This window comes from Abramis brama, assembly GCF_963993115.1.
Source record: "Abramis brama genome assembly, chromosome: 10".
Taxonomy (NCBI): domain Eukaryota; kingdom Metazoa; phylum Chordata; class Actinopteri; order Cypriniformes; family Leuciscidae; genus Abramis; species Abramis brama.
The window spans coordinates 30,038,386-30,050,829 of NC_139972.1; the positions used below are offsets into that span (position 1 = coordinate 30,038,386).

At 39.7% G+C, this 12,444-nt stretch overlaps 1 protein-coding gene across 6 annotated transcripts in view; it reads right to left on the reverse strand.

Moving 5' to 3' along the window:
- Nucleotides 1-562: 562 nt before the first annotated feature.
- The window catches only part of robo1 (roundabout, axon guidance receptor, homolog 1), a 285,568-nt gene continuing 273,686 nt past the window's right edge, over nt 563-12,444 (reverse strand). For 2 of the 6 annotated variants that reach the window (XM_084127206.1, XM_084127210.1), the window contains 8 exons: nt 11,516-11,626; nt 10,283-10,418; nt 8,628-8,867; nt 8,073-8,545; nt 7,639-7,800; nt 3,665-3,949; nt 3,362-3,573; nt 563-1,798 (listed from right to left, as the gene is read on the reverse strand). In XM_084127206.1, the coding sequence (XP_083983332.1) occupies nt 1,784-1,798; nt 3,362-3,573; nt 3,665-3,949; nt 7,639-7,800; nt 8,073-8,545; nt 8,628-8,867; nt 10,283-10,418; nt 11,516-11,626 (1,634 nt within the window). In that variant the 3' untranslated portion in view covers nt 563-1,783. Of the gene's footprint in view, nt 1,799-3,361; nt 3,574-3,664; nt 3,950-7,638; nt 7,804-8,072; nt 8,546-8,627; nt 8,868-10,282; nt 10,419-11,515; nt 11,627-12,444 lie in introns of all 6 variants that reach the window. The other 4 variants (XM_084127205.1, XM_084127209.1, XM_084127208.1 and 1 more) reach the window with 3 other exon arrangements.

The window sequence follows — 12,444 nt, forward strand, 5'->3', positions numbered from 1 at the left end:
AGAATGTCAACGTGCAAATTGGTGTTTGTGTCTAAGTGAAAAATGCATTCATGCATTCATTAATTAATTTGAATGAATTTAATTTTGCAGTGATAAATGATCCACAGTTTAGCTCACATAGACTGTTGTGATCACTGTGTGAAGAATTTTGATACAGTTACCTAAGTACTGAGAAATGTTTCCTTGTGATTGTAAAAAAAAGAAAAAAAAGAAAAAAAATACTGTAAATTGAAAGGTTAATACTTGTGTGGATTCAGATTCAGAATATATTTCAATATAATATTACTGTAGAAATGTAGCAATTTTGTATTGTTAGGTTTTGAACAGTTTTGAAAAGGGTTTGTAAACGTGCAAAAGGTGTAGTAGATTTTTGGTGGTGGTTGTAATTAGAGCTGCGCAATTTTAGAAAATGTTTTTGTTTCAAATAGAGATCACGATTCTCCCTCAATTCTGAACAGACAACTAAATAAAATAACGTGATTAACGAGGATCAATCGTGCAGCTCTAGTAGTAATGTAGTAAAATGTAGTAATGCATAAATAAGCCAAAAAAAACAAGCAGGTCAGTTTCAGTATTTTGATTTATTTTTTTTCTTCATTTTTTTTTAATGCTTTTTTGTTTTAAGAAACAAATGCTTGCAGATGTCAAATGAATTAACACTCACATCCTCACCCCTTTTAGAGCGTGACTGACACAACCAACCCACGAGAGCCGGGACCTCGGCCAGCCAATCACGACCACACCAGATTCTCAAACCGACACCCACTTCCTGTTAAGTGCATAATGTAAATCGAAAAAATGATTTCTCTTTTGAATAACGAAAGTGCACAGGTGGAGCAATACTTTCGTAAACATAACATCCCTGCATTATTCCTGTATATTTCTTTCATTTTTGCAGGATATCTTGAGCTGGAATGAGAATCTGGAAAAGACACCGAAGGTCAGGATGCAGGGATTTGTTTCCATTCATTCACTCGTTTGTAAACAGCTTATCCTTTTTTTTTTCTTTTTTTTTTCTCATAACCCTACATCAACAGGTTTAACAAGGCCTTTTGTCGTACCGTCTGCGCTCCCCTCGCGTAAGACAAAAAGGTTAATCAATAACATGGTTCAAAATAAAGTTTAGTGATTGTGCTTTTAAAACCAAAGTCAAACATAGAACAACAAACATCAACAATGACAAAAGAATAACAGTGCATTACAAAAAACAAAAACGAACAAACAATAACCCTCAAAATGTGGCACTTTTCCTGGGGCAGTTTAAACACTATTACAATTTACAACCAGGATGGCGGCTATAAAAAAAATTATATTAACTGGCGTAATTTAAAATTATTCAAATAAGTCAAGGAAGACAAATTTAATGTACCACAATGGATTATAAAAGACAGTTAGATATGTATACACGTGTATGTACATGTCAGCCTGTCCCTTTGTGCCTGGAGTTTCATTACAGTAACAGCTGACTGACAACCTTCTCGCCAAGGTGAACAAAGCCATAATCAGTTTCAGGAGCTTACGGACGCATCGTATTGCATTGGAATCAAAACAAAACTGCTTTAGCCCCCTCTCAAATGTACCCTTCGTTTTTGTTTTTTCTTCTTCTCTCTTTTTTTCTTCTTTAAATGCACATTGAAATTAAGGTAAGTAAATGAAGAATGGTTGGTCAGTTTTCCAAACGTGACTCTGGGTCGGTAGTTTTCCGATACCACCGAGATGGTCAAACTGCACTGAAGATGGTTGCTGAGGACGTTTAAACAGCCATTTTTTTTTTTTTTTATCTTCAGCTCTCCACCATCTGAAAAATAAAAATTGAAGCATTATAGTAAACATCATACAAGGAAAAAAATACACATGTACCATCCAAAGAGAGATCATGCACATTAACAGTGTTATTTATTATTCTGAATGAACTTTTATTTGTTTTTTATATATATTTATATTTAGCTTTCAGTTAGTTGCCAAGGCAAAATTTTGTTTTTTCACCTAATATTTTATTTCAGAATTGTTTAAATAATTATTTAATTTATGTGCGAGACTTCCTAATGCATTAGCCGCAATAGGTAAATAACTACAAGAATAACAACAAAGTGCACTAATTATTAGGGGTGTGACGAGATCTTGTGCCATGACGGTGTGTGAGGGTGAATGTACGTCTACATTTACTGTCGTTTTGCTTTTTATAGAAATAAAAACCACTTAATTCAGTTGGATAACGGTCACTTCAATTCCACCCAGCTCATCCAACACAAGCTCGATCATGTGACAAGATGACTGACAAGACCGTGGCGGAGGATTCGTTGCACAACAGAGCCTAAAAAGCGTCTGACACGTCTTATCTTGTAGAATGCACGCTCAGCACCGATGCTTCCTATTCACAGAGTACGCAAAAGAGAAACGCGAGCGCGCATTCAAACGCGATTTCAATACCCCACATTTTAAAAGCGGCTCCCTGAAGCATGCGAATATCTCCCAATATGAAAGCCATCTTAGGCTGGGCTGTGCAGTTGTAACCATCTCTTAGCTCTGCATCATGCTTGAAGAAAAAATTGGTCTCTATTTGCACTTTGAATATTGAGAGAGTACTTTGATTATGGTTGCACTTAAGACTAAGAGAAAACAGTGTTATTCATTTTTATTTGTACTGTTTTTATTTCTATGATCAATTTGTGGAAAGGAGTTCAGTTAGGAGGTCAAAAGTTTTAGAAGCTCATAAATCATGTGCAGTTTTAAGGTCTGAAGAGATGTGGAATCATACAGGAGAGAAGCCAGTCAGTTGAGTCTGTGGCAAAACCTTTTATAATGCTTGAGTATTGTTGTCTTTTACAGCACATGATAATTCATACTCAAAATAGAACTGAAATGACATTCATTGCAAGATGATTAGTTAAAACACTTCAAATGCACCTGCAGACTATTTTTCTAGTCATGTACTTCATCATTGAGAATTTCTTAAAAATACTCATGTCTCGTCTTGTGAGCAAACGGTCTCGTCACACCCCTACTAATTATAGAACTATTTGCGCTACAAACCAGTATGTTTGGGGTGTCAAATTCTGCTCCTGGAGGGCCAATGTACTGCAGAGTTTAGCTCCAACCTGCCCCAACACATTTGCCCAGAAGTGTCTAGTAATTCTGAACACCTTGGTCCTGTTTACACCTGGTATTAAGATGCGTTTTGGTCGATCGGATCACAAGTGGACAACGCAAAATACAGGTGTAAACGGGGTCTTAAAACGTTTTGAGCTCGTCCACTTCCAGAGGTAGTCAAAAACCCATTGGACCGGATTCATGTGGTCAAATGCGTTCAAACAGCCTTTAATTCCTTTAATTTCCAGGTATGTAAGAAGTGAGGACATACCTCAAGCTCCTCCCCATCTATCTGGAAGGCTCCTGTGGTGTTTAGCCCAACATCTACAGGGTTTCTGCGGGCCCCTGGAGCCCCCTCGCCTCTCCTCCGTCCACCGGAACCCCGAGAGGACAGCGAACTGGAGGAGCTGGGCTCCCTCTCTCCACGAGGACTGTGGATGGCTGGGAAAGATGGGCGACTATAAGGTAGGATGTCCTCTGAGCCTGAAAGAGACAAGATAATGAAAAAGGTAGGTAACTTGACCATTATTTATTGTAGGATTTAATGTGAGACAACAGGAATGTAGTGCAGTACCTGGGTGGTGGCGGCTCTTCTGGGCTGCACCGGCATCCTGTTTGCTGCTTTTCCCCGTTCTTTGACCCCTCTGTATATCTTGGCCCTCCCGCCGTTCTGAAGAGCTGGTCCGGGTGTCTGATCCATCCCGGGGCCTGGGTCCGCCCGGACCCGTTCGCTTGTCTTTGCCATCAGCAGAATTGGATCTGGGTGACATGGCCCCCCGTGGTCCCTCCGGGATAGTTTTGGCCGGGTGTGTTGGAGACTTCAGCATGGCTGGGGGAGGAATCGGAGGAGGTGGAAGATCTGTGAGGAAACAAAATAAATGCCTAGTTCTGTCTTGAAACTCTAGATGGCGCAGGCTGATAGGTCCTTAACGAAAGCTGATGATAATTACAGCGTTAACTACTTGGCACAAGCTGATTGGTTTGTGTCGCATCTGCAGCCAATGAGCTTGATGCTCAACATTTAAATGGCTGGTTAACATTTACTATAGCAGTTTGCAGCGCACTTTCAGATGTCCTCAGAAACCCTCCACCTTCTCCAGCTCCACCTGTATAAATCTGCTTTGGGTAATTGATATATGCTACTGTATATGTATTGGCAGTAGCAAGTTCCTGTACTTTCTCTGCAGCAGCTGCATGAATCTAGTACAACAGCAGTGCAGCAGATCTATTCTGTCAAGACTAAACACATTAACATTGTCAATTACATTACCATGCTAAAAATCGAGAGTTGTCATTATAGAAAAGGCATTCACATTTTGTGAATGTTTGACAATATCTTGTGTCAGTGTACTAATGCTAGCATTTGCCATACAAGTTTACGTTTTAGCTCACTCAAGACACGCTATATTCACACATGCTTGTGTCCTTCAGAACCAGACGTTTAGCTAATTGACACCAGAACTCATTTGTCTGGCACCCGGAAGGTGCCATGGAAACACAGCTGTGCCGTTGCATTGCAACCCTCCAAACAGCTGCACGCTGGAGCTCTTTCCCACCGAGGTGCCGCTAGTCAGTCGAGAAACTGTGAATGACGGTTCATCACTGTCACTGGATGTCTTGGCGCTTCCCGTGCCAGTTATTCAGGGTTGTTTACGATTGCTGTTCTTGTTAAATATCACGGCCTAAAAAAAGTCTGTCGGTGATGGATCCTGTAAACTTGTGCCAGGGACGATGAAACCCGATTACATTTGAAATCAGCATGCCCAGAGACACAGATATACCCGTTACGTAAACATTGCGTCACTAAGACGCTTGTTGACTAGTTTAAAAAGTGCTAAAATTGTGCTTGGGCGCTGCGTCAACATTTTTACACATTCAAGGTCAAAGCACACCGAGCACGTGTCTCGTTTTGTTGGGGAGAGCTTAGCCCACCTTCATCACTGCTCTAACACTCAGCAAAATACGAGAAGGATCAGTCGATCGTGGATGGTTTTTCTAAGTCTTACGGTGTCTTGCAGTAAGTCAGGCGGCGGATCGATGCCAGGGTGAGAGAGACGGGGCACATTTCACAGGAGCAGGAGAGAGCTGTTAGATTTACGAGGGGTCTGTGCTTCATACAACAGCTAGCGCTACTGTCCTTATTTGCTTGTGTAGTTTCTGCATCGCCATGAAATTACTAGTAAAACATGTCCTCCTTGCTTAGGTGAAGTTTGAATGAAAGCTTTGTCATCGCAGGAATAAATTACTTTTTAAAATAGGAAACAATTGTAATGTTATTTCACAGTACTGCAGTAAATGCAGCCTTAGTGAGCTAAGACTAAAAAAATCGAACCAACCCCAGACTATTGAAAGGTAGTGCATGTCTTTGCAAATGCATCAGCTATTTATAAAATTGCCTGTTACATGAGACAAGATAGTAGTTTTAAATCAACCTGAGCTGCATTCAATCAGGCACATAAAACATATTTCTACTGTCTTCCTGTATTTTATTTCAACTTGGGTGCAGTGCAAAAAAATCTAATGGTAGCCAACCAACCGAAACCTCTAGAAAATGGCATCAGCTAGAACTAAATGGGCAAATGGCATGTCAGCTTGGCTCATGAATAGCTAAATTTAAATTATTCCTACAGCTCTGTTTTTAAAGTTTGAAAATAACTGTCGACGTGCATTCTAAGAATATTCATCATTCAAATTCGAAGACCTTGATTTACATGGTCTTGAATTGATTTGCATCTAGAATTTATTTTTTATTTTTTAATTCTATATTTTTTCTAGTTATGCTCACTACAAAAATATCTAATCAGCTAAAAATTGTTCTGTGAAATTATTGAAAAACATCTGGAAAAGTCGTGAAATTTATCCAGCCTACATGTATTCTGTTCCTTTCAGCCGCTTAACATGTTTTCTAACTCGTATTTGACAACCAAAGACGTCTGACGTTCCTGTAGAAAACTTTTTCCTTAATCTGAATAAAAACTTTTAATAGAAGCATGCAAAAGAAGGAAAATAAGACAAAGAGAGGGAGGAACGTCTGGAAAAGACTGTCTCTTTTCTCTCCAGACAGAAGTGGAGGCAGATGAAAGGTTAACAGGGCCTTCTGGAGAGGAGTTGGAGGAGGACGAGATAATAAGCCTGGTGTCACCCAAAGCACTGAGCAAACAAGAGCAAAATTAACAGAGGCGGGAGGGATTGCATGTTTGATGCGTGGTATTTGGGGGGGTTGGTAGGCAATCTGTGTTTCATATCATTTAGTTTCGAGTGTGTTTGTGTGAAACGTATTCAAACGACAAACTCTGTGCGAAACACTGTATTTAAACCTCCCACACAGCGTAGCTCGACTAAAGCCTATCAAATCAAAACACACATTCAACTCAAACTTCAGCTGACACAGACTGATCAATCTGGGTCTCTTCGGCGGCCAACAGCGAACAAAGACGAGAGAGAGGGAACGGAGAAGATTAGAAGAGGGGGAGGAAGAGATTACAGTGAAGGGAGGGAGCGAAGGACAGATGAGAAGGGCTAGTTGATCTGATAGAGCCAACCAAGGCCTGTGTGTGTCTGATATTAAATCTTAGTGTCAACACACAAGGACAACTGACTCAGTGACGAGACGCAGCAGATGAGAACGTGCGCACAAATACACACTTGCACAAATGTGAGCAGAAATTTCGGATGCGTTTGTGAGCACTTGCTTTTTCAGTTCCACACGCATAACATGACCTTTCTGAAGGCTTCAGGGCTTTTCAGAAACTTTGGATCCTGCTGCAATTTCATTAGAGACTCAACAGGACGTCGCTTATGACACACTGTAGCTGGACGCCACTGTTCCACCCCTTCGTGCTCTTCATTATATAGTGTAGGTACTTTGCACATAATATATCTATGGAGTTTTTAAATCAACATCAAGATTTTAGATTAAAATGTACTGTATTTGAATGAATTATGTTAAACTCCAAATAATCTTTTTGTATTTCAGGCTCATGAGATGAGTTTTGTTAATTTAATATTATGATTTTATTCTAGGTAAATGCAATATTAAAAAAACAAAACATTAAAATATTACCAACGTATTATATTAAAAAAAATATTTTAGCTATATTTTTATTTCTTAAAAATATTTTAAATTCATAATGTAAATGATAATACTTTGCTAACATGTTAACGTTTAGTCCGTTTTCTTAAAAAAAATTTAAAAAAAATAAATGGATACATTTTAAGAAAAGAATAACAACAAATGAAAGATTATAATGTAAATCATATTTATAATGTAAGTTATATGTTTGGTAACATTTTAATGTTCAGTGTTTATTTATTTTGAATTTATAATTACAAAATACAGTTACATTTTAATCTTCCTTTTTTATTATTATTTCTTAAAATATTTTTTAATATACTATTCTGTTAATATTTTGTTTTGTTTTTTATTTACTTGAGAAATGATTTTAAAAAATATATATATATATAGTAAACATATTTAGTATTCATGAATCCCATCCCTAATGACAGTGTACAGAAAGCAGAATTGTGTGTGTGTGTGTGTGGACGTACCCTCTGTGTAGGCCTCTCGCCGCTGGTAGCCTGTCTGAGCAGCTGGATGTTGTTTTTGTCTCTTTAGGGGCCTCCTCTGACCCGGGGCTGCGCTAACGTTACTGTCTGTGGACACTGGGCTGCCTGGACGGTGTCCCGCAGGGAGGTTTTGGTATTTCCGTGCTGCTGGCAAATTAGAGGACAGAGAGTTTGCTTAGTTCAGCTCTATTAAAGGCTGCAGATTTGACTACAAATTAATTCAGAAGCTGTGGAACGTATAGTATTAAAGTTAGTGTCTTCATTTGAAATCATTAGCATTTCAATTCATGAGCAAATATTAACAACTTTCGGTGGAACACTAGTGAAAATAGAATATTCTGTGGCTTTGTCCCTCAAAAATTTATTCAGGAGGAGGTTTAAAGTCTTGCTAAGAAACTGTATACATGTTCCAGTACCTCCAGACACTGGAAGCTGATGGTGGCCTTTCCCAGGATGCTTTGCCACTCGTAGACCAGCATATTCGGCCGCAGCTGCCACGGCCTGAGCGAAATCAGCATCGGTAAAGAAAGATCCGTCTGACGAGCTGACGGCGCTGGAACGACCCGACGAGGCGTTGTCCTCCTCTGAAGCCGAGCCCCAGCCGTTGATCATAGACCCGGTGACCGAGCTCTCCAGGTCGCAGGTGCTGGAGGCCGGGGTCTGTTCCAGGCCCCGCAGGAGAGCCCTCTGCTGGGGCAAGTGCTGCTGGTGAGGGTGGCTGTGGTGCAGGTGGACTCGAGCCACCTCTGCATCCGTCTCGTCACCCTCTTCCTCGTCCTCCTCTTCCTCCAGGCCATCCGTGTCCAGGCCCAGGGGGCTGGAGATGTAGCCGTACGTGTGCGGCGGGGAGAGAGGGCGTGGTGGAGGGGGTGGGCTCACCAAGAGTCGCCTAACATGCGTCCAAATATATCAAAACTGTAAATGCTGCGGAAGTGGTTTGAAAAGAAAAGCATTAGCGAGCTGTTGCATACCTGCGCTCATGAAGGTCAGGGTTGTCCTGCAGCATGGGATGCATCTCCTCCTGAGGGGACGGGGTGAGGGTCGCAGTGGACTGGTGACTGTAGGACACGGCGGCAGGGGAGGAAGCCGCTCCCCGTACAGGAGGCGTAGGTCCACGCTCCAGCTCCACCTCTTCCTCCTCCTCTTCAAGCTCGTCAGGCTGTAGATACATCCGAGATGGCGGCAAAGGGCACTGCAGGTCTGTGTCATAACTGAAGACAGAACAAAAGAACATGTGATTAGAACATAAAATAGGGACATATTTAGAACCGTCTATCTTGAGTTTCCCACTCAAAAATTGTGATGTGTGTGCCTAATCATGTTAAGTTTTAATATTTACTAAACACTTTTTTTATAATAATAGTAATTATATCAATAATTTATATATTAATACAATTTATTAATTTAAAATTAATAAATACATATTATTAAAATTTTATATATATATATATATATATATATATATATATATATATATATATATATATATATATATATTTAATTATAATTATATTAACATTTAATATTATTTAAATTCACACATTTTAAAAGAATAATAATTCATAATATTAAATTAAAAATAATAATATATTCACAAATTAATAATAATATTAAAAGGGCTTGACGTTAACTTTATTTGCTCACCAGCAACTGTGGCTAGTGGTTTTCCAAAGTTACTAGCCACTCAGCATTTTCACTGGCCTCAATTTTGACATCTATACCATGGGGAAAAACTTCCATTTAGATATTTTTAATATTATCTCATAATTTGGCCAAGGAGTGGATCGAGTGGATCGCATAGTACTGACATCATCAGCTGTGCCTATGGTGTTTTCGCATCCAACGGAGGTATGTGAACAACGTCTTTGTATGTGTCCTTTCTATTTGTAAAGCTGGCATTACATGAAATGAGCAATAAAATATATTTTTGATGTAAGTTAGTAAAACCAATTTTTTGGGGAGGTTACTTGCATTTCTATAACTACTACTTTTTTATATGGGCACCATACATTTGGTAAGAATGGTTTTACATGAGAGAGATATGTATGTTGATATATCGAAATCGTCTTCCATTGCGATTTCCTGTACGTCTAAATATGTTTAGATCTTCACAGTGAAAGGTAACACTTCTGAAATCTCTGTGTAAACAATGAGTGACGTACACGCGCGAGAGATCATTTCCGGCACTTGTGCAGACCGAAGCGCCCGCGCTCTCAGATCACTTGGACATGGCTGTGTACAAGAGGTAAAAACGATATAAATACTGTTTGTTTTCTCACACAAACTGCTCGTTTCGTGTCTTAGGCCATCAATGTGAGGGGAGGCGGGTTTGTGTATCAACTCGCTCAAGCGAGAAAGCGCAGCTGGTGTCATTTATCTATTCTGTGGAAAATAAGTATTGAAAGTGTTTCAAATTTTTCAGTTTTGATATGTATCAAAACTACATTGCACTTAGTTTATTATTTCAGGTGCCTTTTTAGAAGACTACAATTGAAAAATGTATATATTATATATAAAATTCAACCCAACAAAGTGGCTAGGAGTGACATTGTTACACGCCACTGCTGAAATTTGCATTATAAGCATACATGCCAAAAGTGAAAACCTGTTTGTGTGTTGACCTCACCTGTCGTCCATCGAGAGTGTGTATTCCTGACATGGTGGTGGATTAACCGGAGGCGGCGGCAACAGTTCGGTCCAATTCATTGTGTTCTGTTTGGCCTGTTTAGTTGTGCGCCCACCTTTTTTCTGCCCTTGACTTCCTGTAAAGCAAACAAAAACACAAACAGCTATAGTAGTTCTTAGCCCACAATGCCATCTGAACTCATAAATTAATTTGATTGCAAACCAAAATGGGTTTATAAACTCTGGTTCATTTCATTTTCTGTTAGTTTGTTTGCTGAGCTTTGATGCATGTGTGAAACAAATGGCACTTTTACACTCAGGAGAAGCAACATTAATGACACCCACACCATAATTTATGCGGTGTAAAACGCTTATGTGCATTATCTCTCTATTTGTAATTAACGCTGCGCTCTCCATCAAAAATGAGTCATTTTTCAAAACTAACACTCTCCATTGCCCAGAGGAGAGGTAGAGTGAGAGAACATTAAAAAGAGAAACATTGGAGGCCAATTAACAGAAAGGAATTAAAATTCAGAACCAATGAGCTGTGAGGACCTCCACGCACTCAGACCCTCTCTTTAATTACCTGAACTTCAAATACAATATAAAAATAGATACGATGCATTACGCTAGCAGCCTTGCATGCGCCGCAGAATGGGGCTCATTTATCTTTGTCCCGCAACAAACACCGGCTTTCTGACAACATTATCCCCCCTTTCTTTGAGTCGGATGGATGAAAGCCGGAGTAATTAATGACGGTGGGGCGAAACGCAAAAAGGGAGGGAGGATATCCTCCAAATCAGAAACATCCCCGGAAAATGCGCCAGACCTTAGAAATCTGCAGGGAACATGGTTTTAACTAAAGAAATTAGGAATGAGGGAGTGATTGTTGCTGCCGTGTTTAAGATATGCGGCCGCGCACCTCAGAAATCATGAGGAAGAATCACCCCCTTTTGTTCTGACATAAATGTTTCTCTTTGTTCCCCGCAGTTTCTCAACAATGAGCAAACGATTTGAAAATGTCCTGTTTTGCATATGATTTACTGCCTCTTGAAGTGATGAAAAGGCTCAGAAATAATGGAAATGAAAAGAAAATGGAATAATGGGTAAATTGCGAATGTTTAGTAGGTTATGTATGCAGGTTTTGTAAGAAATGAACCATCGGTTGGTTGGTTGGATAGATGGATGGATGAACAGATAGATAGATCAACAGAACAATAGACGGATCACTTACCAGAGGTGCTGCTTCCCCTGTCCGAGCTGCTGTAGGTTCCTCCTGTGAGGGCGTCCTGGGCCTGGTTATAGGGGATGGTGACTGAGATGGGACCCTCACCCCGGTAGTGGTCTAAGGAGTTACAGTCAAGAGATTGAGTTTTTATTATAACGTCCAGGTGAGGCATTATATACCAGAGTAACTGAATAAAAATTATTTTGTGAACTAGATGAATGAAAGCTCTTATAAAAGCAGACACTTTAAAAGAGAACGCATCAGAGTGGAACATCAGACAGTCGAGTGGTAAAAGGTTACAAAAGGGTTTCAGTCATAAGCTGTTATGACTTGTTGGTGACTGGTTTCAATTGTCTACCAAGTGTGAAATATCACACCCACACACACAGTTAGATTCATGCAAGTTGAGTTAGAAAGCAAACACAATTACCTTTTTAGTGGCACAATATAAAGCAGCAGATAATGGATAGCTTTGAGCTTGAGTTACATTCCCTCTTATTTGTACAGTAATCTAAGATCTCTGGCTTCACACTGTTCTGAGACATCCAACACTTCACAGCCTCCCCTTTACCTTCATCCCCATCCAAACAGTAAAACAACTGCTATAAATATGGATTAAGTTGACTAGCAGAGCATCGAGTTAAATTACACATATACACAACACGAGCAGCCGTGACAGATATAAAAGGGGTTGGAAAGTCAAAGAGCCAGAGATGTAAAGGTGCCAGAGATGCTATTAAGTATCAAAATTGCGTAACACTTTTATTACAGTCTGAATATGAGGAGACAATTATTCAACAAGACGAGAAGAGCAACAATTTGATGACACACCTTTGTGGTAAACCGAGAAAACATGGTATGGGTTTCTTTGAAGAGTTTGAACTAGTCTTCACAAACAATTTGAATAAATCTGCTTTTACTTTTTGGGTACGTTT